The sequence below is a fragment of the Setaria viridis genome, chromosome 8, assembly GCF_005286985.2.
Source record: "Setaria viridis chromosome 8, Setaria_viridis_v4.0, whole genome shotgun sequence".
NCBI classification, from domain to species: domain Eukaryota; kingdom Viridiplantae; phylum Streptophyta; class Magnoliopsida; order Poales; family Poaceae; genus Setaria; species Setaria viridis.
The window spans coordinates 39,297,094-39,321,547 of record NC_048270.2 but is presented as its reverse complement, the minus strand read 5'-3'; the positions used below and the strand labels follow the sequence as shown (position 1 = coordinate 39,321,547).

General features: G+C 48.8%; 4 protein-coding genes and 2 pseudogenes across 4 annotated transcripts; 3 read left to right on the top strand and 3 right to left on the bottom strand.

Annotated features, from left to right (window-relative positions):
- The first annotated feature begins 250 nt into the window (after positions 1-250).
- On the top strand, positions 251-2,115 carry LOC117866229 (indole-2-monooxygenase). The gene is made up of 2 exons (XM_034750384.2): positions 251-1,289; positions 1,387-2,115. The coding sequence occupies exons 1-2, from the start codon at positions 384-386 to the stop codon at positions 2,008-2,010; spliced, it is 1,530 nt and encodes a 509-aa protein (XP_034606275.1). The 5' UTR covers positions 251-383; the 3' UTR covers positions 2,011-2,115.
- A 913-nt stretch (positions 2,116-3,028) lies between these two features.
- On the bottom strand, positions 3,029-3,412 carry LOC140220322 (uncharacterized). The gene has a single exon (XM_072290340.1). It carries the CDS (start codon positions 3,410-3,412, stop codon positions 3,029-3,031), a length of 384 nt encoding a protein of 127 aa, XP_072146441.1.
- Positions 3,413-5,794: 2,382 nt separating this feature from the next.
- Positions 5,795-8,057, bottom strand: LOC117866235 (phenylacetaldehyde synthase-like; annotated as a pseudogene).
- Positions 8,058-8,980: 923 nt separating this feature from the next.
- LOC117866232 (tricetin 3',4',5'-O-trimethyltransferase) lies at positions 8,981-9,989 on the top strand. Its single transcript, XM_034750387.2, has one exon. The coding sequence runs from the start codon at positions 9,029-9,031 to the stop codon at positions 9,902-9,904; it is 876 nt and encodes a 291-aa protein (XP_034606278.2). The 5' UTR covers positions 8,981-9,028; the 3' UTR covers positions 9,905-9,989.
- Positions 9,990-16,611: 6,622 nt separating this feature from the next.
- On the bottom strand, positions 16,612-18,530 carry LOC117866230 (tyrosine decarboxylase 1). The gene is made up of 2 exons (XM_034750385.2): positions 17,635-18,530; positions 16,612-17,472 (listed from the first exon to the last, which is right to left on the bottom strand). Exons 1-2 carry the CDS (start codon positions 18,443-18,445, stop codon positions 16,799-16,801), a joined length of 1,485 nt encoding a protein of 494 aa, XP_034606276.1. The 5' UTR covers positions 18,446-18,530; the 3' UTR covers positions 16,612-16,798.
- A 2,809-nt stretch (positions 18,531-21,339) lies between these two features.
- LOC140220173 (uncharacterized) lies at positions 21,340-23,629 on the top strand (annotated as a pseudogene).
- The last annotated feature ends 825 nt before the right edge of the window (positions 23,630-24,454 follow it).

Here is a 24,454-nt window from a genome sequence, read left to right as displayed (position 1 = left end):
AAACACATATTTTATTGGAATCTCGATCGTCTCGTGTTCCTCTTGGTACACAACATACATGAGGACAGTGGTATATAGTCGAGATAAAAATTATAATAGTCGAGATAAAAATTAATATAATAGCACATGGGCAAATAAAGAAAGTCTGCGTCGGGTGCAGTTTAATAAAAAGGATGATTATTCGATAGGATTCTCTCATAAAATATCAGATCTGGTCGGTCCTGTCTGATCTGATCTAGTGATGATGCAGAAAAGAAGAAAAATAGCATACTCTTCTTGCTGTCTGACGGATCACGACTACCGAGCTCTACAAAAACTGCAACGAGCTGGTTCTAACTTGTTGCGCTAGCAAGCCGTGTGTTGTGCACACTAGTTGATCAGCCATGGCGGCTCCAGCGCTAGCGCACCTCTACGAACACGCATCTCCAGAGTCCCTAGCCCTCCTCTTCTTCCTCTTCCTCGTCGCCGTGCACTTGGCAACACCAAGGTCAAGAACAGAGAAGCTGCTCCGGAAGCTACCGTCGCCTCCGTTCAAGCTCCCGATCATCGGCCACCTCCACCTCATCGGATCCCTTCCCCACCACTCCCTCCGCGACCTCGCCAAGAGGCACGGGCCCGACGTGATGCTCCTCCGCCTCGGCGCCGTGCCAACGCTCGTCGTCTCCTCCCCACGCGCCGCCAAGGCCGTCCTGCGCACGCACGACCACGTCTTCGCCTCCCGGCCGCACTCCGCGGTGGCCGACGTCCTGTTCTACGGCTGCACCGACGTCGGCTTCGCCCCCTACGGTGAGTACTGGCGCCAGGCCAGGAAGGTGATCACCACCCACCTCCTTACCGCGGCGAAGGTCCGGTCCAACCGCGCCGCCCGCGAGCAGGAGGTCCAGCTGGTTTTAGCCAAGGTGACGGCCGCCGCCGCCATGGGCATCGCGGTCGACGTCAGCAAGCTCTTCAGCTTCTTCGCCAACGACATCGTGTGCCAGGCCGTGACGGGCAGGCTCCCCAGGGAACAAGGTCGGAACCAGCTGTTCCGGGAGCTGTTAGAGACGAACGCCAAGCTCCTGGGGGGATTTAACCTGGACGACTATTTCCCGAGCTTGGCGAGGTTGGACTTGGTATCGGCCAAGGCCGTGAAGCACAGGAAGATATGGGATAACCTTTTGGACAGCCTCATCGACAAGCACAAGACCAAGCCGGTCGATGGTGAGGACGAGGAGGACTTCATCGATGTGCTGCTCTCCGTTCAACAAGAGTACGGCCTGACCAGAGACAACGTCAAGGCAATACTGATGGTATGTTTATTTTTCACGAGAGGTACATATGAGACGTTTCATGGACTAGCTTGGTTAAATTTGATTTGGAGTTCTACTTACCGATATGTTCATGTAGGACATGTTTGAAGCTGGGACGGACACAACCTACATAGCACTAGACTACGCCATGGCTGAGCTGATGCGGAATCCCAAGGTGATGACCAAGCTTCAAGCTGAGGTGCGGGGGTGCGCAACCAAGGGGAAGGAACTGGTCACTGAACAAGACCTGAGCGGCATGAGCTACCTGACGGCGGTGATGAAAGAGTCAATGCGGCTACACGCGCCGGGGCCTCTTTTGATACCCCACTTGTCCATGGCCGAATGGGAGGTGGAGGGATATACCATACCCTCTGGGACACGTGTAATCGTCAACGCGTGGGCTCTAGGCAGGGACTCCACCTACTGGGAGAGTGCAGAGGAGTTCATGCCCGAGCGGTTCATGGAAGAAGCCGTGGATGCTGCTTCTGACTTCCAGGGGAACGACTTCCGTTTCTTGCCGTTTGGGTCTGGGCGAAGGATGTGCCCGGGTATAAACTTCACCACCGCCACTTTCGAAATCATTCTTGCCAACCTCATCTACCACTTCAACTGGGAGCTTCTGCCGGGGTCGACAGGCGTCGATATGTCAGAGTCGTATGGGATGGATGTGCACCGTAAGGAGAAGCTTCTTCTTATCCCTCGCATGGCTCAGGATGTCTAGCTTTCTGAATTATTGTATCACATTTCACACCTGTTTGCAAATAAATATATGTAAGTCAATCTCAGCTGCTATGAACAACAATAAGTGCTTTGTTTCCAACAATAAGTGCTTTGTTTCCAACAATTATTGTGTTTCCTAGGAAAAAGAGATGTGAGTCGATTGAGTAATAAGCATTCTATGCATTTCCATGCATCAACAAATTTTGCCCTTTTAAATTTCTGTTCTTACCTATTCTGAAATTTATCCCCTGTTGTTGCCTTTAGCTTTCACAAATAAGTTTTATAACATATTATATGAGCTCTTTTACGGAACACAACACTAGACTATACTTGTGTTCGAAAATGACTAGTATAAACATATCCGACGGTCAAGATTAATTACATACTACTGAAACCTACGCCTATGGTATGAGTAGTATACATGAGTAGTATAGGTAGTATAAGGGTATCATGGTAAGCAAACACAAATGGCACCACTATAATTTTATTTTTGATACTAGTAGAAAGTTTAAAAGACCATTCTATTTGAAATATCACTTTTTACATTGTAATAATTACTAAATTATCCATAATAATGAACAGTTAGATCTTATATATATATACTATATACTACTAAGTAGTAGTATTGTGTATCGTAAAAGAGCTCTATCATCTTGGTGTTCATTTTGTAGTAACGAGCCTAGTTTCCTTAAACAAAAGAGATGTGAGACGGTTGAGTGATAAGCACTCTTGACGTGTTGCAAATTTCGGGGAAAATTTGTTCAGGTGTGTGGCTTAGCTATGTTTTGAGGTACCCGCTTTGTTTTGCCATCCGCACTGATTTTTACCTTTTGTTTAGCTCTCTTAGGCTCGTCGTGGGCCTTTTGCTTTGCTATGTTTTCAGCTTCGTTTGACGAGGCTAGATGGTGGACATTCTTTTGGCCCGGGGCTACCCCTTTTTCTATGTTCCTTGCCATTTGCTGATCACCGTACACCGTTATGACCCCTTTGAGGGCGGGTATTTTCATGCATAGGTACAACTACCTGATTGTTGTGTCCATTTTGGTGATGAAGCCACGGCTGAGTATTGCATTGTAGGGATAATGCATTTCCACTACGTCGAAGGTGATGTGTTCTGTCCTCGCATTATCTCGGTCTCGGAACGAGACTGGGAGGGCGATTTTTCCCAAGGCCTTCACGGGCTTTCCGCCGAAGCCAAGGAGCGGGACATGCCTTGGGTCGAGCGTGTTCATGTCAATATTCATTTCTCTGAATGCATTTGCGAAGAGAATGTCCACGGAGCTGCCTGTGTCTACCAGGACTTTCCCCACTGTCCAGCCTGCTATCAGTGCTTTGATGACCATCGCATCGTTGTGCGAGGTTGTCTTGAGGTTGAAATCCTCTTCGGTGAAGGTTATGGGCATGTGTGCCCATTCTGGCTTTGCTGGAGGTCCGTCGGGAATGATCACATTGACCTCTCTGAAGTAGTTCTGTTTCTATCTCTTGCTTTCAAACTCTAGCGAGGAGCCCCCGGTGATTGGCATTATCATCCCGAAGGAGGGTAAGGAATTTTGGTTGCTGTTTTGCGTGTTGGGTTCTGGCTTGGGTATTATAGCTGGCATGCTTGGGGGTGGAGGTAGAGTTTCTTGGGGCTTCTGAGGCGGGTTGGGATTGGGGTGCTGTGGAATTGTTTGGTGGTAGGGTTGTATGTGCGGTGGAAGAGGCCAATTTATTGGTTGCGGGAAGTTGGCGAAGCTGGGTTGATTGTGGTAGAAGGTTGGGTGTGGGTAAAAGGCTGTGTGGTGGATTGTTTTGGGTGTCTGCGCGGCTGTCCTTGCAGCTTCTTATGCAGCTTTTCTCTCTTCCTGCTTCTTTTTGGGGCACCACTCTGTGTTGTGATGATTCTGATGGCCATGGTTGACACAGTAAAACAACTTTGGTTGTTTGCCTCGACCTCGTCCTTTGCTAGAGTGGCCCCCTCTTTGGGTGCTGTTGTTTTGGCTTTGGCTCTGGTTTTGGTTTTGGCTTCCCTCGATGTTCATGATGCGGTTTTGGTTTTGATTTGGGTTTTGAGGCTTGTTGTAAGGCGAAGGTTGCCAGCTTCGGTTTTGGTTTTTTTGTCTCTCTTTGTTACGTTCCGCCACTCTTCGGCGGTGGTCCTCATCGGACCTGATGTATTCATCGAGTTTGCTGAAGAGGGCAGTCATGGTTTTAGGCTCCTTCCTTAACAATTTTGAGGCTGTTGGGCTGGGGGTTAGGCCCACGATGCAAGTGGATATTGCTACAGACTCCTCAATTTGCGGTGCTTGAGAACAAAGTTGAACGTATCTTCTTACATACTCTGCAAGCGGTTCCTTGTGCTTTTGCTTGCACTGAAAAAGGTCTGCCTAGGCCGTGTGAGGGTGGTGGAAACCCTAGAAATTTTGAGTGACCTTCATCTTGAGGTCGTGCCAGTTGATCACCATGTGTGGAGGGAGCAGCGAATACCAATTTAGCGTTGCGCCCTCGCAGGCAATTATGAAGGATTTGGTGAGGACGACATCATCCCCTCCGGCCGAAGCTACTGCAGCTTCATAACTCATTAAGAATTGCCGCGGGTCGGTGCGCCCGTTGAATTTGGGCAAGGTGGTTGGTTTGTAGGTCGTCGGCCATGGTGCAGTTTGTAGCCCTATTGAGAGCGGTGAAGTTGGGTCGACAACAAGGGACACCCCTGGTGAGTGGTGCTGGATGCCTTGGCCGAAGTTGATGCTGGGTTGAAGCTGTGCTTGATCGACAGTGGGACTTTGATAAAAATAAGTTGCGGCCTGGTTTGCATTCTCGAGGGGGCTTTCGAGCTCTGCGACTTCTTCCTGTAGTGCTTCTAGTTGCCGCCTAGCCTCGTTCAACTTTGATAGCCTGGCCGCAGCCTCTTTCTGGTGTTGCACTTGTCGTGCCAACTGTTCCTTCTTTCTTTTGACCTCTTCTATCTTTCGGAGAACTGAGTCTAGTTCATTGTTCAGGCTAGATGGGCCAGTAGCTTCGGGTGTTGCAGACTGGTGAGCATCAACACAGTTGGCAACTTCATTTGCCACAGGTTGGTGGCTTTGGTGGTTGACTTCGTTTGCGGGCTGGTTGCTCATTGCCTTGGCCCTTAGGGCTTTCTCGACTCTTGCAAGACGCTCCGCCTTGTCGGGGAGGATTTGATGTGTGGCTTCGGGGGCCGTGAGCTGGTTGGCTTCTTCTGTGTTGTCTTCCCTCTGAGTTGCAGGTCTCTTTTTGCGTTGTGGTGGCATCGTGGGCTGTTTAACGAGTTAAACCACGGTGGGCACCAAATGTTGGGGGATTCCCAGACAATGATGAGAATACAGTGAACGAAGATAACAGTGGTTCATACAGACATTACAGTGGCTATCCTAACAAAGATTCGTGTCCTTAGGGAGGACGGTTCGCCTCCCTTTATAGAGCTATAAAGTTACATTTCCGCATCCCCGTTATACCGATACGCAACCACTACATCCCAAGAATATTCCGTACAAGACAGTAACTTGGTTCTCATTCGAGACGTCGCTGTCATGGTAAAATTACATATACAGCCTTATGTTCAGGTGTGTGGCTTAGCGTCCATTTGTTTCGCCTGATGTTTCTTTTGTATTAACGAGGTTGGTTATGACGGGTCCCTTCCATTGTGAGTTGTGACGGGCCCCTTCCAGGAATCCATGCCTAGCATCGATTTTTTACAAGTATCATAACATACTTAAAATTCAATCGGCCTGCTCCGTAGAAGCAGCCGCTTCTCCAGAAATAGAATCCAATATCGGCAGTAGCAGTTATGTATATTGTGTCGCATACATGGTCATAGTGAATGTTCATGGTTCAGATGGATTGACTATTGCATTCATGGTGTGCTCTAACTACGAATGGAAGCAATAATAGAATGCTCAGCTTCTGTTGCTGGCCATGCATGGTATAGCACTAGCAATGAGCAATAACTAACAACCGGTGGCGATCAAGTCGTTGGCCTTCTCCTTGAGAAGCTCCCATGCGGCCCGGACGTGCCGCATCTCTGTCATTGACCCACCCACGGCTAGGCGGATCACAAACTTGTCGTCCACGACGAAGTGCGTCATGAACGCCCGGCTGCTTGCATTCACCGCTGCGAGGAGGTCGCGGTTCAGGGCCTCCACAGCTTTATCCGCCATGAACCGCGGGCGGAGGCGGAATCACACCAAGGAGAAGTTCCTTGGCACCACGACCTCAAACCGCTCGTCCGCCGCCACGACGTGCTCGAACCACTCTGCCATCTGGATGTGCCTCCGTATGTGCGCGCGCATTCCCGCCGCTCCATAGCGCCGTAGCACCACCCAGAGTTTGATGGCACGGAAGCGGCGTGACAGCGCGATCTGCCAGTCCTTGTAGTCGACCGTTTCCGCCATCTTAGACGCGGTGCCGACATTCTTGAGGTACTCCGGGTCAGTGGACAGTGCGTCGGTCATGGTGGTAGGGTTCGCCACCCAGAGGCAGCAGCAGTCCATGTTGGTGAGGAACCACTTATGTGGGTTCATGCTCAGCGAGTCCGCGAGCTCGGCGCCGTTGAGGTGACCTTGGAACTCCGGGCAAATGGCTGCGCTTCCGGCGTAGGCTGCGTCGATGTGCAGCCAGGTTCCTGTAAAACATGTATTCTTGTCAGATGGTTATAGGAACTGATTGTTGATTGTTAAGTGAGCATGAAATCGTGACCTGTGACCGCATAGCGCATTCCATTTCTACGTATTTAGTGTCACCGTATGGGTGATTAGCGTATAAGAGAGGGAGGTTGAATGAATTACCATAACGCCGGGCAACATGGCCGAGCTCGCGCACTCGGTCAATGGCCCCCAGACCAGTAGTGCCGACGGTGGCGCAGAGGTAAAGGGGAAGCAGCCCGCGGGCGACGTCTTCCTCGATTGCTCTTTGGACGATGGTGGCGGTCAGGCCGTATCCCGAGTTTGCCGAAGTCCGCAGGATGCGGAAGTTTGCTGGAGGGATGCCGACGATGCTCGCGCCCTTCTGGAAGGTTGCGTGGGTCTGGTCCGAGGCATACACGACAAGCTTGAGGATGCCCTCATGTCCGAGCTTGCTGAGTGCACGGTCGCGCGCGGCAGCGAGAGTGCACACCACCGCCTCATGTCCAAGCTTCAAGTGGAAGGCTACCCATGGCCACGCAAGAAAACTGATTTCAAGGGGAAATTAGCTAGCTAGATAGCGTTCACTGCAGTACTGAAGGACTAATGAGTGATTTGGTTTCGAAGCCAACTTCTGGTTCCTATGTATAGACTGTGCATTCTGCCATGTGCACCACGAACACAGGTCACAGGAAAGACACTGACGGCATGCTCTACTACCTACCTTCCTGGTGACTCGCATTTTTTCTACAATCGTTTGTAACGTTTCCAATCTTTACAAGTAATAATTAATGATTATCATATCCCAGCCAAAAATATAATAAACTATGTATAATATGGGTGCATGCGGTCATCATGTGCGCATGTCGGAGAAGGTGCTCACGCGCTTGTGTCAGGAGCTCTGGGTGTCACATGCTATGCAGGGTTGCAGACAGATGAAATATAATGTGCAAGCCAGTGGATTGCAGGTAAACTAGTATACAAAAAGTAGAGCGGATCGAAGGCTTAGGTATTAAATTTCTTTGCAGTTTTTTAGATATTATTTTTCCACTAGGCATGCTCAAGAATAAAATATGAGCTCTATTCCTAAGACCACGTTTCCATATTTGAAGATACTAAATTACTTTTTTATGCAGATATAAATCTTAAGATTAAATAAAATAATAACAAAAACCAAGTATAGGGCAGTTTATTTGTGAACAATACTTATTTTCTATATATGTTGTACTACAAAAATACGATTTCGATTCCCAAGAGATTTTTTAGAAGAAATAACTAAAATCCCTCAATACTAGTAAAATTATGGTTTTGTTTGCACACGTATTGTACATATGGTCCTCAAATTTTGACTTGCGCGCGGGGTTGGGGTGGGGTTGCTGAAGTGCCATGGTAAGAGCAGGTCCTACCGGTATCTCATCTCACCTCTCATCTTGACGCTAAGAGTTCAACAGTGAAAACATGTCTCCAACCCACCCCTCGTCTGAGCCCCGTCCCTCATCTGCATTCTCATCCGTCACCCTATTCTCTCCCATGCAGGAGCACCCACCCAAGTTCTCATCAGGTTGAGCAACCAATCGCCCTCGGCCACGCCCTGGCTAGGAAAGTTCTGAATTGAGGCTACACCGTGCCGCCAGCCTGGCGCCGTGCCTCCACGATACCCATAGGGTGAGACAAAGAACGACCAAGGGGAGCCACGTAGATTCTGCGAGTGCCGGTTGCGTCTTCCCTCTACGGTCGGCCAGCTCGTGTTCTTGCTCTGGCCGCCCGAGCCTTGATAATGTGCTACGCCGTAGCCTTGATCCACCCGATCCACCTCACTCTGGCATCAGACGCTAGTGTACGTGTTCAACAGGAGAAAGATTGCACCGACACCAGAGACGCAGGACATCCCATGCAGAATATCTTGATTCTTGAAAAACAGTTGTGCAGTAGCGAAGCCATGTCCATCACGCACGTGAAACCATCTCAACCTTGATCTAATGCAAAACAGATTCTCAAAGGGCACAAGGTGCTTCTCTGAAAGTTTCAATAGGACTGCCACTCCTCGTTGTGTCCCGGCGGCATTTCGTGCGCCGACCATCTCCAATGTCGTGAATTGATCATATTTGCAGATTCCAAATCGATTAGACTGCAGACAAAACAATATAGTATTCAGCCTCGTGCATCACGATCTTATTAGGAGGGAGGTTTTGCATGGGGTAATAAGAAATATAATAAACAATCACTGCCACGCTAGCTGCTAGCTCTCACACCATACAAGCAATCCCATACTTGTCAAAGAATGCATGATTTTCAGCTTGGTGAACAAAGCCTAGCTCGAAGCTCTATATAAACGGCCCCTTTCGCCTCATCGATCATTCAGCGAAGCTGCCTTCCAAGGCCAACCCCGCCGCGCCGTCCATGGTGGATCGCTTGCTGCGACTTCTGGCGTCCTACAAAGTTGTGTCCTGCGTGGTGGAGGAGGGCGAGGATGGCAGCCTGTGCCGCCAGTACAGCGCCGCGCCAGTGTGCAAGTGGCTCACCCCCAACGAGGATGGTGTCTCCATGGCTCCGTTCCACCTCCTCGCCAACGACAAGCTCTTCATGCACGCCTGGAGCTACATGACGGACGCGGTCCTTGAGGGTGGCAGCCCATTCAACAGGGCGTTTGGGACGCCTTCCTGGTTCGACTACGCCGGTACTGACGCACGCTTCAACGGAGTCTTCAATGAGGCCATGAAGCAGCATTCCGTCATCCTCACCAAGAAGCTCTTGGAGCTCTACACGGGCTTCGACGGCGTCCGCACCCTCGTCGACGTTGGCGGCGGCCTCGGCTCCACCATCCATGCCATCACCTCCAGGTACCCGACCATTCAAGGGATCAACTTCGACCTTCCCCACGTCATCTCCGAGGCGCCGGCCTACCCCGACGTGCAGGTGCAGCACGTGGGAGGCGACATGTTTGAGAAGGTGCCCTCCGGCGACGCCATCCTCATGAAGTGGATCCTCAATTGCTGGGGCGACAACCACTGCGCCAAGCTGCTCAAGAACTGCTACGAGGCGCTGCCTCCGCACGGCAAGCTCATCAGTGTCGAGTGCATCCTGCCGGTGAACCCGGATGCCACAAACAGCGCGCAGGGGTTGATCGGCGTCGACGTGTGCCTGCTCGCGTACAGCCCCGACGGCAAGGAGAGGTACGAGAGGGAGTTTGTGGAGCTCGCCAAGGGCGCCGGGTTTACCAGCGTCAAGTCCACCTACATCTACGCCAACTTCTGGGCCATCGAGTATACCAAGTAGCCGCCATTGTCGTTGTTGCTGGGCTGGCTGGTGCCTCCATATATTCTGCATAAAAAAGTAGAATAAAATGTCCGCATTGCTTTCTTGGGTTTGTTTCCCTGTTGCCGGCGCTACAGCTAGCATGGTGTGTCCTGTAACCTCCACGTCCATATTAATTGGAATAAAATGAAGGAAGAGCAGCCGTTTCGTTTCTCTCGTGGTTTTGCATTGCTCTATGATCATGGTGCAGATGGATGACTATTGCCTTCATGGTGCTAAAGCAAATTGAAAGGAATCGATGCTCGTACCATAAGAAGGGGAGGGGTGAATTAGGCTAGCTTAAAATCCTTGGCCTATGACTTCCACTACTTGCTTCCAAACCTAAACTAGATCATGCTATCTACATGTGCATCTATGGTTGATCTAGTGAAACTTCCCACCCACAAAGAGTTTTGCAACCTAGAGCCAATCCTAACAAGGTACTACTCTGGAAAGTAATTAAAGGCACTCAAGTTGCGAGAATGTAGTGCGGAAATGTAAAGGAGTGGGTTAGAAAAGATGCAAACCTAGCACGATGATTTATCACATGGTATCGGTAGCCAAATGCCACCCCTAGTCCATGCGTTGGAGCTCCACCAAGGACAAGCTCCTACTCACCAAGTCTCTCCCGGTCAAGGTCTTGGGCTCGCTACAAAGGCTCTAGCCAAGCCGGATGACAAGCTATCCACAAATGCAATGCTCACTACTACCCCCCTTCGGTCACCTTGACGTCGTCTTCACCATGGAGCTGCTCCACGAAGGAAGGAGTCTTCTTGTCCCCCGCATCCGGCTGTCGACGCTGCTCCACACTGAGCTGGGGTGTCGAAGACTTGCCGGAGAGCCACCAAGACCCCAAGGTGCCGGCGCCCCAAGCTTACAATAGTGGATCACTCCTTGAACCAATCACAAGGTAGCAACACCTGGCACTACTCTCTCTAGGCCTATCCTAGAGCTAATCAATCTCTTAGCTCGTGCTAAGCCTTGGATTATCGCTTTTGCAGTTTTGGTGGCATGGATGTGTTCTTGATGGGCCTTGGTCTTCAATCGATGTATGGACAATCCAGCACCTCTGAATGGGCGAGTGGAGAGGGCATAAATAGCCCATGGATCTCAAAGAGCCTTCGCTACAACGGCTAGTAAAATATGTGAGCATTGGATGATCCGATGGTCACTTGAGATAGGCGTCGGATCATCTAGTGCCCTGTAACACCCAAATTTTTTAAAGAATTTAAATACACTAAAATTTGCTCAATTAGGATGTCATTCAAATTTCTAGGCATTTAATTTTATTTTCTCTAAATTAAATTAAACCATCATAGGAGTTCTTTGTGCATTGCATGCTGGTGCATTTATTTTGATTGCTTGTGTTTGAATGAAAATTGAATCTCAATTTCAATTTCAATTTCAAAAATCTTTCTTTTCCTCTTTTCTCTTCGTCCTCCTGGGCTGCATCCTTCTCCTCCTCCTTTCTCTTTCAGCCCGGATCCTATTTCCCTGCAGCACAGCGCCGCTACCTCCCCCGGCCCGCTCCGCCTTTTCCTTCGGCCCGCGAAGCTGCCGCTTTCCCTTTTTCCCTTGCCAGCCCATGTCGCTCGCTCGGCCCACTCCGTCGGCCTGCCCAGCGGCAGCGGCCTCCTTCCGCAGGTCTGACGAGTGGGACCTACCCGTCATCCCCGTGCTCCGGCCGGGACTCCACTCCGACCGCGCCCGGACTCCGCCCCTGTATAAGCCGCCGCCCCCCCCCCCCACCTCAAGCACCCCGCAACAGCGCTCCCGAAACCCCAGCAAGTGCCGCCACCCTCTCTCCGCCGCCAAGCACCACCTTCCAGTGAGCCTCGATCACCGTGAACCGCCGAAAAGGGATCGCCTTGCTTCTCTCATGCTTCCGGTGTTTTCCGCGCGCGAAATCGAGCCCCGGAGCGCCGTATCGGCTAATTCCAGCAAACCGCCGCCGCTCGTCGCCGCCCGCCGCCTGGTCCGCTGCCGCTTAGGTGTCATCGACAACCGAGACCGTCGGATCCAAATCCGACAGCCCACAGCGAGTCAACCGGATCGCGTACTCAATCGTGTCGCGCCGCGCCTCTTTTGCACTGAAGCGCTCGCCTTTTCCGCAAATCAACCTGCAGTCCAATCTAGTTCAAAAATAATTGTGTTTTGGTCCTGCTTTCTTTCGGTTTAGACCCTGAGTTTCTCTAATTCAACCCGCCATCCTAAGTTGCATTTTTCCGTGTTAAACCTTCGGTTTATAGGCATAATCATGTACAAGCCCTCGGTTTTTCGGAGTTCGACCCTAGAAGTTTTGTTTTTCTCGCAGAAAAGCCCCTGGATCTTGTTTTAATCATATCTTTTGCATCTTAACTCCGTTTTTCGCGTTCTTTATATCCACATGTTTGTTTTAAAGTGTAGATTAATTTTTCAGGCTTGTTTTCTCTGTTTAGTTGTTATTGGTGTACTGTTTTCTTACTTTGTGCCCTTGTTTGCTTGTATGTGCTCGTGTGATGCGTATAGACGTTCAGCAATTTGGGGGATTTGAAGATCAAGCCTTCGAGCAGTACGAACAGCAAGAGCAAGGCCAAGAAGGCAAGTTGTGTCCTTGATCCCTACTTCTCAGTCCTATACACTTTTACTTTCTCGTACTCAACAATTATGCTATGCCCTTGTTAAGATTAAATTGATGGGTCCCAATTAAGGTTTGCCTAGATTGAATTTACCTATGCCTTGACTAACCGGGTGTACTTTTATGTTTGGTAGATCATCCTTAGTTCCTACTTGGGATAAGTTGGTTTAACTGAACTCAATGATTAATCTTGCTTTACTTCTGTTATACCTTTCATTAGTACAAGATCACAAACGTTTAATCGGAACAGGGAGAGCCACCCAGGAAAACAGTGCTACCACAAGACTAATTGGCTCTGGTCTTGGCTAAATAATTAGAAACCTTACTCGTGATGAGGCAAGAGGGAGGACTGAGTCGTTGTATCATTGTCCTGTGATAGGTTGTGCATGCCAGACACCGAACCTTAGCGGGTTACCACTGACTAATGAATCTTTGTAAAGGCCTCGTAGCGTTCCTATGCAATCACACCTCGGAAGTGTGGTATGGTGCCTTGCAAACACCGCATGGTTGGGTCCAAAGTTCTTTTGAACTTTTACGCGAGTTGTGGGTAAAGATTTCTAACAGCTGGGACCTATCCCTCATCCCCGTCCTCCGGCCGTATCCGGCTAGGACTCCACTCCGACCGCCACCGGACTCCGCTCCTATATAAGCCGCCACCCCGCTGCCCCCTCCCCCCCCTGCGACCCCGAGCACGCCGCAATAGCGCCCCCGAAACCCTACCAAGCGCTGCCACCAGAGCTCCAGCGCCGCCACCCTCTCTCCGCCGCCGCCTTCCGGTGACCTTGGTCATCGTGAACCACCAAAACGGGATCACCTTTCTTTTCTCATGCTTCCTGTGTTTTCCACGCGCGAAACCGAGCCCCGGAGCGCCGTATCGGCTAATTCCGACGAACCGCCGCCGCTCATAGCCGCCCGCTGACTGGTGCGCCGCCGCTTCGGTGTTGCCGACGACCGAGACTGTCAGATCCAAATCCGACGGCCCGCAGCGAGTCAACCGGATCGCATAACGGTAAATCGCGTCGCGCTGCACCTTGTTGGCACTTAAGCCCTGGCCTTTTCCATAAATCAACCCGCAGTCCAATCTAGTTGAAAAATAATTTTGTTTTGGTCCTGTTTTCTTTCGGTTTAGACCCTGAGTTTCTGTAAAATCAACCCGCCATCCCAAGTTGTGTTTTTGCGTGTTAAACCTTCGGTTTCTAGGCATAATCACGTATAAGCCCTCGGTTTTCCGCAGTTCGACCCTAGAAGTTTTGTTTTTCTCACAGAAAAGCCCTCTTATCTTGTTTTAATCATATCTGTTGCATCTTAACTCCGTTTTTCACGTTCTTTAAATCCACGTGTTTGTTTAAAGCGTAGATTAATTTTTCAAGCTTGTTTTCTCTGTTTAGTTGTGATTGGTGTACTGTTTTCTTACTTTGTGCCCTTGTTTGCTTGTATGTGCTCGTGTGATGTGTATAGACGTTCAGCAATTCGGGGGATTTGAAGATCAAGCCTTCGACGAGTACGAACAGCAAGAGCAAGGCCAAGAAGGCAAGTCGTGTCCTTGATCACTACTTCTCAGTCCTATACACTTTTACTTTCTCATACTCAACAATTATGCTATGCCCTTGTTAAGATTAAATTGATGGGTCCCAATTAAGGTTTGCCTAGATTGAATTTACCTTTGCCTTGACCAACCGGGTTTACTTTTATGTTGGGTAGCTCATGCTTAGTTCCTACTTAGGATAAGTTGGTTTAACTGAACTCAATGATTAATCTTGCTTTACTTCTGTTATACCTTTCATTAATACAAGATCACAAACGTTTAATCGGAACATGGACAGCCACCCAGGAAAATAGTGCTACCACAAGACTAATTGGCTCTGGTCTTGGCTAAATAATTAGAAACCTTAGTCTGGAGTAATCTTACTCGTGATTAGGCAAGAGGGGGGACTGAGTCGTTCCATCATTGTCCTGTGATAGGTTGTGCACGCCAGACACCGAAACCTTAGCGGGTTACCACTGACTAATGAATCTTTGTAAAGGCCTCGTAGCATCCCTATGCAATCACACCTTGGAAGTGTGGTATGGTGCCTTGCAAACACCGCATGGTTGGGTCCAAAGTTCTTTTGAACTTTTACGCGACTTGTGGGTAAAGATGTGCGACCTCTGCAGAGTGTAAAACTGATTGATCAACCGTGCTCACGGTTAAGAGCGGCCTGGACCCTCACATGATAATACTAACGAAAGATGGACTTAAATTGTTGTCATACCATGCATATTTTGTTTACTTTATTTATGTTCATGTTTAATTTGGGGTGGTATAAACTTATACTTAGTTAATTGCTAATAAAATTTGACCAAGCTAATTAAAAGTTGATGCTATTTAGCTTTAGCCATACCTTGGTTGGCCTCACACTACACTATTCCCCACGACTTGTTGAGTACCAACCATAAGTGTACTCACCCTTGCAAAACCGCTGTTCAGACGAAGAGAATCTGCAGAAGTACCTGCACGAGTTTGAGGAGTTCTAGGCATACGGTTCTTCAGTCAGCAGCCTGAGGTGTCATCGTCGTCTTCGGAATCCGCTGCGTAATAAGTTAGGCTTGTGTTTTATTAAGACTTTCGGTCATGTAATAAAGTTTAATACTCTCTTTATTCACTTTGGCACTGCCTTTGTTATTCACTTATGTCGTACATGTGTGTAACTTGTTCCTTGCGCACATGTATTGAAAGCACTCGGTTTTGTCCTTAAAATCGGGTGTGACACGCCCCCTGCTGACGTATATAGCCGTTGGACCTCTACCTAAATTCATCCGACGTAACGTCGGATCATCCGGTGCTGAAGGAGTTTTTCCTAAAAACTCTCTTGACGTTTTCAAAGTAAATATGCTTGGTCCGATTCCTTCATCTTCTAGCCATCGGAATATCTTGTGCTATAGGTCTTTCTCCGTCTTCTTTACGAATTGCTCCGACGCTTGTGAAAAGGACCCCGTCGGATCATCTAGTGCTTGCTGCAACTCAAGCTTACTTCTCAGTTGTACCAATTGCTTCGATGGTTGCTCCGATGACTCTGAGATCTTCTGGTGCTACTATTTTTTCTAAGTTGAATACCACCATTTGAGCGCATTGAATATCGTCACCTGGATGCTCTAAAATTATCACAGTGGATGTGTGGTTTCTCCATTGGTCACTTGATGAGCCTTGGTCTTCAATAGATGTATGGACACTCCAGCAACTCTGAATGGGCGAGTGGAGGGGCATAAATAGCCCATGGACCTAAAAGGGCCTTCGCTCCAATAAGTATTCTATGCATTTCCATGCATCAACAAATTTTGCCCTTTTAAATTTCTGTTCTTACCTATTCTGGAATTTATCCCCTGTTGTTGCCTTTAGCTTTCACAAATAAGTTTTATAATATATTATATGAGCTCTTTTACGGAACACAACACTAGACTATACTTGTGTTCGAAAATGACTAGTATAAACATATCCGACGGTCAAGATTAATTAGATACTACTGAAACCTACGCCTGTGGTATGGGTAGTATACACGAGTAGTATAGGTAGTATAAGGGTATCATGGTAAGAAAACACAAATGGCACCACTATAATTTTATTTTTGATACTAGCAGAAAATTTAAAAGACCATTCTATTTGAAATATCACTTTTTACATTGTAATAATTACTAAATTATCCATAATAATGAACAGTTAGATCTTATATATATACTATATACTACTAAGTAGTAGTATTGTGGATCGTAAAAGAGCTCTATCATCTTGGTGTTCATTTTGTAGTAACGAGCCTGGTTTCCTTAAACAAAAGAGATGTGAGACGGTTGAGTGACAACCATTCTTGACGTGTTGCAAATTTCGGGTAAAATTTCTTCAGGTGTGTGGCTTAGCGTCCATTTGTTTCGCGTGACGTTTCTTTTGTATTAACGAGCTTGGTTATGACGGGTCCCTTCCATTGTGAGTTGTGACGGGCCCCTTCCAGGAATCCATGCCTAGCATCGATTTTTTACAAGTATCATAACATACTTAAAATTCAATCGGCCTGCTCCGTAGAAGCAGCCGCTTCTCCAGAAATAGAATCCAATATCGGCAGTAGCACTTATGTATATTGTGTCGCATACATGGTCATAGTGAATGTTCATGGTTCAGATGGATTGACTATTGCATTCATGGTGTGCTCTAACTACGAATGGCAGCAATAATAGAATGCTCAGCTTCTGTTGCTGGCCATGCATGGTATAGCACTAGCAATGAGCAATAACTAACAACCGGTGGCGATCAAGTCGTTGGCCTTCTCCTTGAGAAGCTCCCATGCGGCCCGGACGTGCCGCATCTCTGTCATTGACCCACCCACGGCTAGGCGGATCACAAACTTGTCGTCCACGACGAAGTGCGTCATGAACGCCCGGCCGCTTGCATTCACCGCTGCGAGGAGGTCGCGGTTCAGGGCCTCCACAGCTTTATCCGCCATGAACCGCGGGCGGAGGCGGAAGCACACCAAGGAGAAGTTCCTTGGCACCACGACCTCAAACCGCTCGTCCGCCGCCACGACGTGCTCGAACCACTCTGCCATCTGGATGTGCCTCCGTATGTGCGCGCGCGTTCCCGCCGCTCCATAGCGCCGTAGCACCACCCAGAGTTTGATGGCACGGAAGCGGCGTGACAGCGCGATCTGCCAGTCCTTGTAGTCGACCGTTTCCGCCATCTTAGACGTGGTGCCGACATTCTTGAGGTACTCCGGGTCAGTGGACAGTGCGTCGGTCATGGTGGTAGGGTTCGCCACCCAGAGGCAGCAGCAGTCCATGTTGGTGAGGAACCACTTATGTGGGTTCATGCTCAGCGAGTCCGCGAGCTCGGCGCCGTCGAGGTGACCTTGGAACTCCGGGCAAATGGCTGCGCTTCCGGCGTAGGCTGCGTCGATGTGCAGCCAGGTTCCTGTAAAACATGTATTCTTGTCAGATGGTTATAGGAACTGATTGTTGATTGTTAAGTGAGCATGAATCGTGACTTGTGACCGCATAGCGCATTCCATTTCTACGTATTTAGTGTCACCGTATGGGTGATTAGCGTATAAGAGAGGGAGGTTGAATGAATTACCATAACGCCGGGCAACATGGCCGAGCTCGCGCACTCGGTCAATGGCCCCCAGACCAGTAGTGCCGACGGTGGCGCAGAGGTAAAGGGGAACCAGCCCGCGGGCGACGTCTTCCTCGATTGCTCTTTGGACGATGGTGGCGGTCAGGCCGTATCCCGAGTTTGCCGAAGTCCGCAGGATGCGGAAGTTTGCTGGAGGGATGCCGACGATGCTCGCGCCCTTCTGGAAGGTTGCGTGGGTCTGGTCCGAGGCATACACGACAAGCTTGAGGATGCCCTCATGTCCGAGCTTGCTGAGTGCACGGTCGCGCGCGGCAGCGAGAGTGCACACCACCGCCTCGCACGTGCTCCCATGCAGGACACCGCCTCCTCCTCCCTTGAAGTGGAAGCGCTCCGGTAGGCCGAGGAGGCTAGCCATCCAGTCAACCACGACCTGCTCCAGCTCAGTGGCCACCGGTGACGCCGTCCAGACGAACGGGACGACGTTGAGACCAGCCGACAACATCTCCCCGGCGAACCCTGCGGTGCTTGCATTCGCCGGGAAATAGGCAAAGAAGCTAGGGCTCTGCCAATGTGTGAGGCCGGGGAGGATATCCCGCTGCACATCATCCAGTATGCGATCCATGGAGTCGCCCAACTCCGGGGCTGCCTCCGGAAGAAGCTTACGGATGGTCCCTGGCTGGGTGTTGGCCATGACCGGATACTTATCGACGTTGCGGTAGTAGTCGGCGAGGAAGTCGACCACGGCACTGGACTCCCCAGCGAATGAATCGGGGTTCAGTGGCATCATGGCTTCAAGTGGAAGGCTACCCATGGCCACTGATTTCAAGGGGAAATTAGCTAGCTAGATAGCGTTCACTGCAGTACCGAAGGACTAATGAGTGATTTGGTTTCGAAGCCAACTTCTGGTTCCTATGTATAGACTGTGCATTCTGCCATGTGCACCACGAACACAGGTCACAGGAAAGACACTGACGGCATGCTCTACTACCTACCTTCCTGGTGACTCGCATTTTTTCTACAATCGTTTGTAACGTTTCCAATCTTTACAAGTAATAATTAATGATTATCATATCCCAGCCAAAAATATAATAAACTATGTATAATATGGGTGCATGCGGTCATCATGTGCGCATGTCGGAGAAGGTGCTCACGCGCTTGTGTCAGGAGCTCTGGGTGTCACATGCTATGCCGGGTTGCAGACAGATGAAATTGCTTCCGTTCACAATGCCAGACATTTCCGTATGATGAAATATAATGTGCAAGCCAGTGGATTGCAGGTAAACTAGTATATATTAGACAATTTCCTAAGACCACGTTTCCATATTTGAAGATACTAAATTACTTTTTTATGCATATATAAATCGTAAGATTAAATAAAATAATAACAAAAACCAAGAATACTAAAGAAAAGGGCAGTTTATTTGGGAGTAATACTTATTTTCTATATATGTTGTACTACAAAAATACGATTTCCCAAGAGATTTTTTAGAAGAAATAACTAAAATCCCTCAATACTAGTGAAATTATGGTTTTGTTTGCACACGTATTGTACATATGGTCCTCAAATTTTGACTTGCGCGTGGGGTTGGGTGGGGTTGCTGAAGTGCCATGGTAACAGCAGGTATTCTGAGCCACTAAGAAACCCATGATGCCACCTCAAAAGAAGAAGAGAACCATCGAAGATGAGGCTGGACAAGAAAGGCAGCTTGTCTCAGTCGAACAAGTTAACACGGAGAAGGCAGAAAAAGTTTAAAAGAATCGAGGCTAATTTAAGAACAAGATCACAGAAAGGCATGGTTGAGGCGGGGACCTCGAACCAAACTCTGCAGCAAACAAGCACGCAAGATGAACCCCTTAGTGAAATAGAAGAAGAGTTGGCCTCCGCACTCAAGCAGCTAGAGGCATTAAAAAAGAAAAAGAAAAATTTGCTCAAGAGCTTCAGGCTCAAAGACTAGCAACCAACAAGCTAGTGAGGCTAAATGAGGCCAAAAGGCAGCTGGCAGAGTTGCAGCAAGAGTTGAACGAATTGGAATACTTGTGTAACACACCGCAACAGCCGCAGCAGCCACCACTTCAAACCTTCAACACCAATGACACACCCATCATATACCCGAATCCTAGCCTCGTTGGGCACAACACCAGAGTGACAATGAGCGCATACACAACTACCGACAAAATCTCCCAATTGTCCTTAGGCCTGCAAAAAGCCCCATGGCCCACAACCTATAAGGCAGTTGCACTACCAAAATTCAATGGACAAACAGATCCCCGCTAGTTCCTCATGAGTTATGAAACAGCCATCGCCTCGGCAGGGGGAGATGATGTAGTATTGGAAAAGTCATTCATTATAGCGTGCGAGGGTGCAGCACTAAATTGGTACTCTCTACTCCTGCTGCAATCTGTATACAGCTGGGTCGATCTTAAAACCAAACTTATACAAAACTTTCAAGGCTTTCATAGAGCCATGACTAATGAGGGGGATTTGTTCAATTGTGTGCAAAAAGATAAAGAGCCTTTTAGCAAGCTACGTGAGAAGATTTGTCCAACTTAAGGCACAAACCCCAGATGTGGAGGATAGCATGGCTATAGAGATCTGCATCAAGGGGCTTAATCCGAGGCCAACAGCCTCAAAGCTATCAAGGAAAAAGCCAAAAAGAATGGAAGCCCTGTTCGCAGAGATGGATAAATATTGCAGATCAGATGAAGACCATAGAAGAAGGGTCGTGGAAAGAAACCGCCAAAGGCAAGCAGAGAAAGGTCAAAACTGGCAAGCTTCGTGATACAGTCACCAACAACAGCACCACTCGCACCCAAACTAACTGCTGGCCATCAAGGATAACCAACCCTCGTTCAAAAACCAAACCCAAAACCAAAACCAAGGCCAAAACCAGAACCGATACCACCAACATCAACCCAATTTCAGAAGTGGCCAAAGAGGCAACCATGTCGGAAGAGGTAGATCCTTGTAAAATTTCCATTATTCAATGAAATGAAGTTCCCCCTATGATCTTTGTCTTAGATGCAACAACAAGTTGCCTAACCTCGAGTTTCTGTGCATTGAAAACTTGCGTGTCTGCACAAGTCTCAGATGCAACAACAACTTGCCTAACCTCACGTTTCTGCGTGCTGAAAACCTACGTTTCTGCGCAAGATATTTTAAAGCAGCAATAAGCTGCATAGTCTAACATTGAACGCACACTATATGCACATAAACGTATTTTCTCACTCAAACACCACAGTGATTGGCCTTGAACTTGCAACTCAGAGAATAGAAAGACTGCAGCAAGCGATCAAAGGCAGCGATAACACTCGGAATAAGCCATGCTGAGTCTAAACCCCCTCTGCGCAAAAGGACAAGGGGGGTGACGTTTTTCAGAGTTGAAAATTCATTTTGTCCTTTCGCACGAAGGCCCTAGCCTCAGCCAAAGCTCTCACAATAGAATAGAAAGACTGACATTTTTTCAAAAAAGGCACCCTATTTCCCTATTTTCTCAACCTCGCAAAATTTCATGGTTGAAGCAACTAAGGGTGCCTTTGGTTGGACTTTCCAACCTACTTTTGCTTTTGCAAAAGCCAAAAGCCAACCAAAGGGCCTAAAAGCCATACGTGCTTTTGACCAAAGCCATACGTGCTTTTGCTCAAAATCAAAAGCACCTTCCCCCTGCTTTTAGCTGCTTTTGGGGCAAAAAATTACCCACCTACCACTTGTTATGGAGGATAACGGTTCGTTTTCCCCTTCTATTCCCGTCCACTCCCCATCACCCACACCAGTCCCCCCACCCGACCATCACCTTAGTGGCCCGCCGCCTGGTGCTCCTCCTCCTCGGGACTTCCCCGACCGCGTTGCCCAACCCCAATGGTGGAGGCGCTGCTGCTCGCATGCCATGCCCTTATATTCTCCCTCATCACGACCTCCCAGTCCCACCACCTCATTGCCGCCGTCTCCTACCTCTCCCCGTCCTCCCTCCACCACCACCTCCTCCGCCTGTTCCGCCACCCGCTCCTCTGCCTCCTCTCGCTACTCCTCGTGCTCCTGTTCGCCTTCCTCCCACTGGCTTCCATGACGCTCCTCCCACTGCTGCTCCTCCCACCGCTGCTCCCATTCCTCCCGCCCCACCTCCCGCTCCTCCTCTCCCTGTCGTTCCTCCTCCTCGACCATGCCGCAGGCCTCCTTGCCGTCTCGCTCCCGGCCTCCGACCTCCAGCAGCACACACTCATCATCGCGCGTCTCCTCCTCCTCGCCGCTGCCATGGCATCCCTCTCCTCATCACTCTCCGCCTCCACACCGAAGGGCACCATGGAGGCGGGGCTCGCCTGCGCGGGCGGCAGGCTCTTGGCGGCACAGACCAGCCTCAACCTCTATGTCGACGCATGCGTGCCCGCGGGGTGCTACTGCCTCCTAGATGCCGGTGGTGCTACGGTGCCTGCCACGTGGTGCAAGGTGGAGGAGGTGAGGCGCAGGCCATCGCCATCATGGACCTCGCCCTGATTGTGGACTGCATCATCGTGGATGCCGTTGCGGCCCTGGTGCTACTCGGGGTGCTATGGGGTGGACAAGCCAGCGGGAGGAAGAAGAAGGGTTAGATCCGCTCGTCAGTGAGAGAGGGAGAGAGTTGAGTGGGGTGGACTGTGGATGACATGCAGGGTCCACTCGAAAATTTATTCAAAAGCTACATCTGCTCTAACCAAATGGCCTTATACTTTTCCCACAGCTGCTTTCTCACAGCTGCTTTTCTACAGCCCACAGCTCACAGCAGCTTTTTGAAAAGCCACAGCCCAACCAAATACATCCTAAGGGTTGCGATTTCAACCAAACTATCATATTTTTTAAGTCAACATAACTCGAAAACAACTTTTCTATTGACTTATCTTGTGGTTTGTCAATACTCACTTAACCTCGTTCATGCAAAAGAAAAGGGCGAGGTTGGATGTTTTTTCGGAAAAAGGATAAAAGGGCGGGGGTGACATTTTTTGGCAAACAAAAATCGTTTTCATCCTCTTTCCATGAGAGAATTGCCTTGGGTAAGACCCACGTGCCAAGAAGGGGGTGACGTTTTTAAGCTCCGTTTGAGCTTAGACAACAAGCGTGCAAAGTCAACAAAAACCTACGCATAAAGAAACTAGGGCAGGGGTGACGTTTTAAACTAAAACATTGCTCATTTCTTTAAGCTACAGCTTTGTTGCCATTTGAGTAGAATAACTCAAACATAAAAACGTTAAGATAAAAAGAAATCCGTGAAGGTACAAACGCCAAAAGTAACCAGCTTCGAGCATGTAAGTTCCGGCTGAGCAACAAATATTTACAATCTGGCCCGCAAAAGCAGCCAACTAAGTATCAAGTTTATCAAAACATCCCAAACCACAAAACAAATCTCTAACTAGCTTCGATAATCACTGCCCTCCTTGATCAGCATCATCGTTCTCGCTCCCACCTTCGCCTTTTGCTTCCTATGCCTTGGCCTACGAACACAAGAGGAACAACATCAGGAAATCAACAGAAAAAATGCAAACCTTATGAAATACAAAGTTATGTGAACCCTAACCTGTGCAAGCCGCTCTTGAGCAACCAGCCTTGTGTACTCTCGCCCGGAGGTAGCCCAAAGCTGTTTGAAGAAATTTATCTTCATGGCTCTCAAATTTTTAGATTTCTCCTCTTCATCAAGCTCCGAGGCCGAGGGGAACATATAGGTGCGAGCCGCAAGTGTTAAGAAATGAGAGTAGCTGTTCTTTTCAAGGAGTTGAAATGCGCTATCAAGGCAGAAGGAAGTAGCAAAGTTGCTGCTACCAGTAATAACCTCGGGCAGGCCTTTGAACTCCTCTTCCACCCAATCAAATATTTCTTTTACACTTTCATCACCCAGAAACAAAAGAGGCTCTGTGCCAAACTTTGCAAGAGCAGTTTTGTACACCTCATAGATCTCAACGAACTTTTCCTTGAGAGCCCGCTCTGCTTCCACAACAAAGGTCTTTTGCTCTTTGAGATCCTGACCAAGGGTATGAATCATTTTTTCCTGCTCTATGACAGTCTGTACGTCTTTTTCTGTGGCGCTTCGGAGTTTCTCCAAAACACCAAGATTGTCTTCGGGTCTTTTCTCCAGCTTCTCAACTTGCTGCACGAGCTCGCTGTAGGTATTTGTTAGCAGCACGTTGTTCTTTTTAAGGTCAGAGTTAGAATCGGCGAGCTCGTTCTTCAAGGCATATAAAACCTTGCTTTCCTCCTCAAGCTTTGCAACTCTAGCCTCTAGCTGCATCATCTTCGTGCTCTCGGCTAGCATGCTCTTTTCCTTAGCCGCAGCCTTCTCCATAGCATCTTCCCAAGGATGATGGACTGCAAAATCAAAACACCAAAATGAAAAGACTCATAAAAAAAGAGAGATAAGAAACAAATAGCAAGCGTCGAACAAAATACCTTGTATCCGATGGTAGCTGACATCCTAGCTAAGTCCTTTTGCTCAAAACGCCTAACTGATTTTTCATACTCTGTCAAAAGAAAGGCACGTCAAAGCATAGCAAAGTAGAAATTAAGTACAGACAAAACAAACTAAGGAGCAAGCGCTTACTCTCAGGATTAAAAGACTTGTCCTCGTAATCAACCTCAAAAGGCACAGTGGATTTCCCAAGACCTCGAGTAGGGATAACCTCGCCTTCCTCCCTTTCTCCCTGCCCACCAACCTCGCCGACAACCCCCTCAGACATCTTGAAAACCTCCTTGGCTGCTCTATCTACACCACGCATCCCATCCTTAGCTCCCCACAACAAGGGTAGGTTGTAGCGATTATCGTCCTCACCTGAACCCGGCACATGAACAGCAATGAGCTCC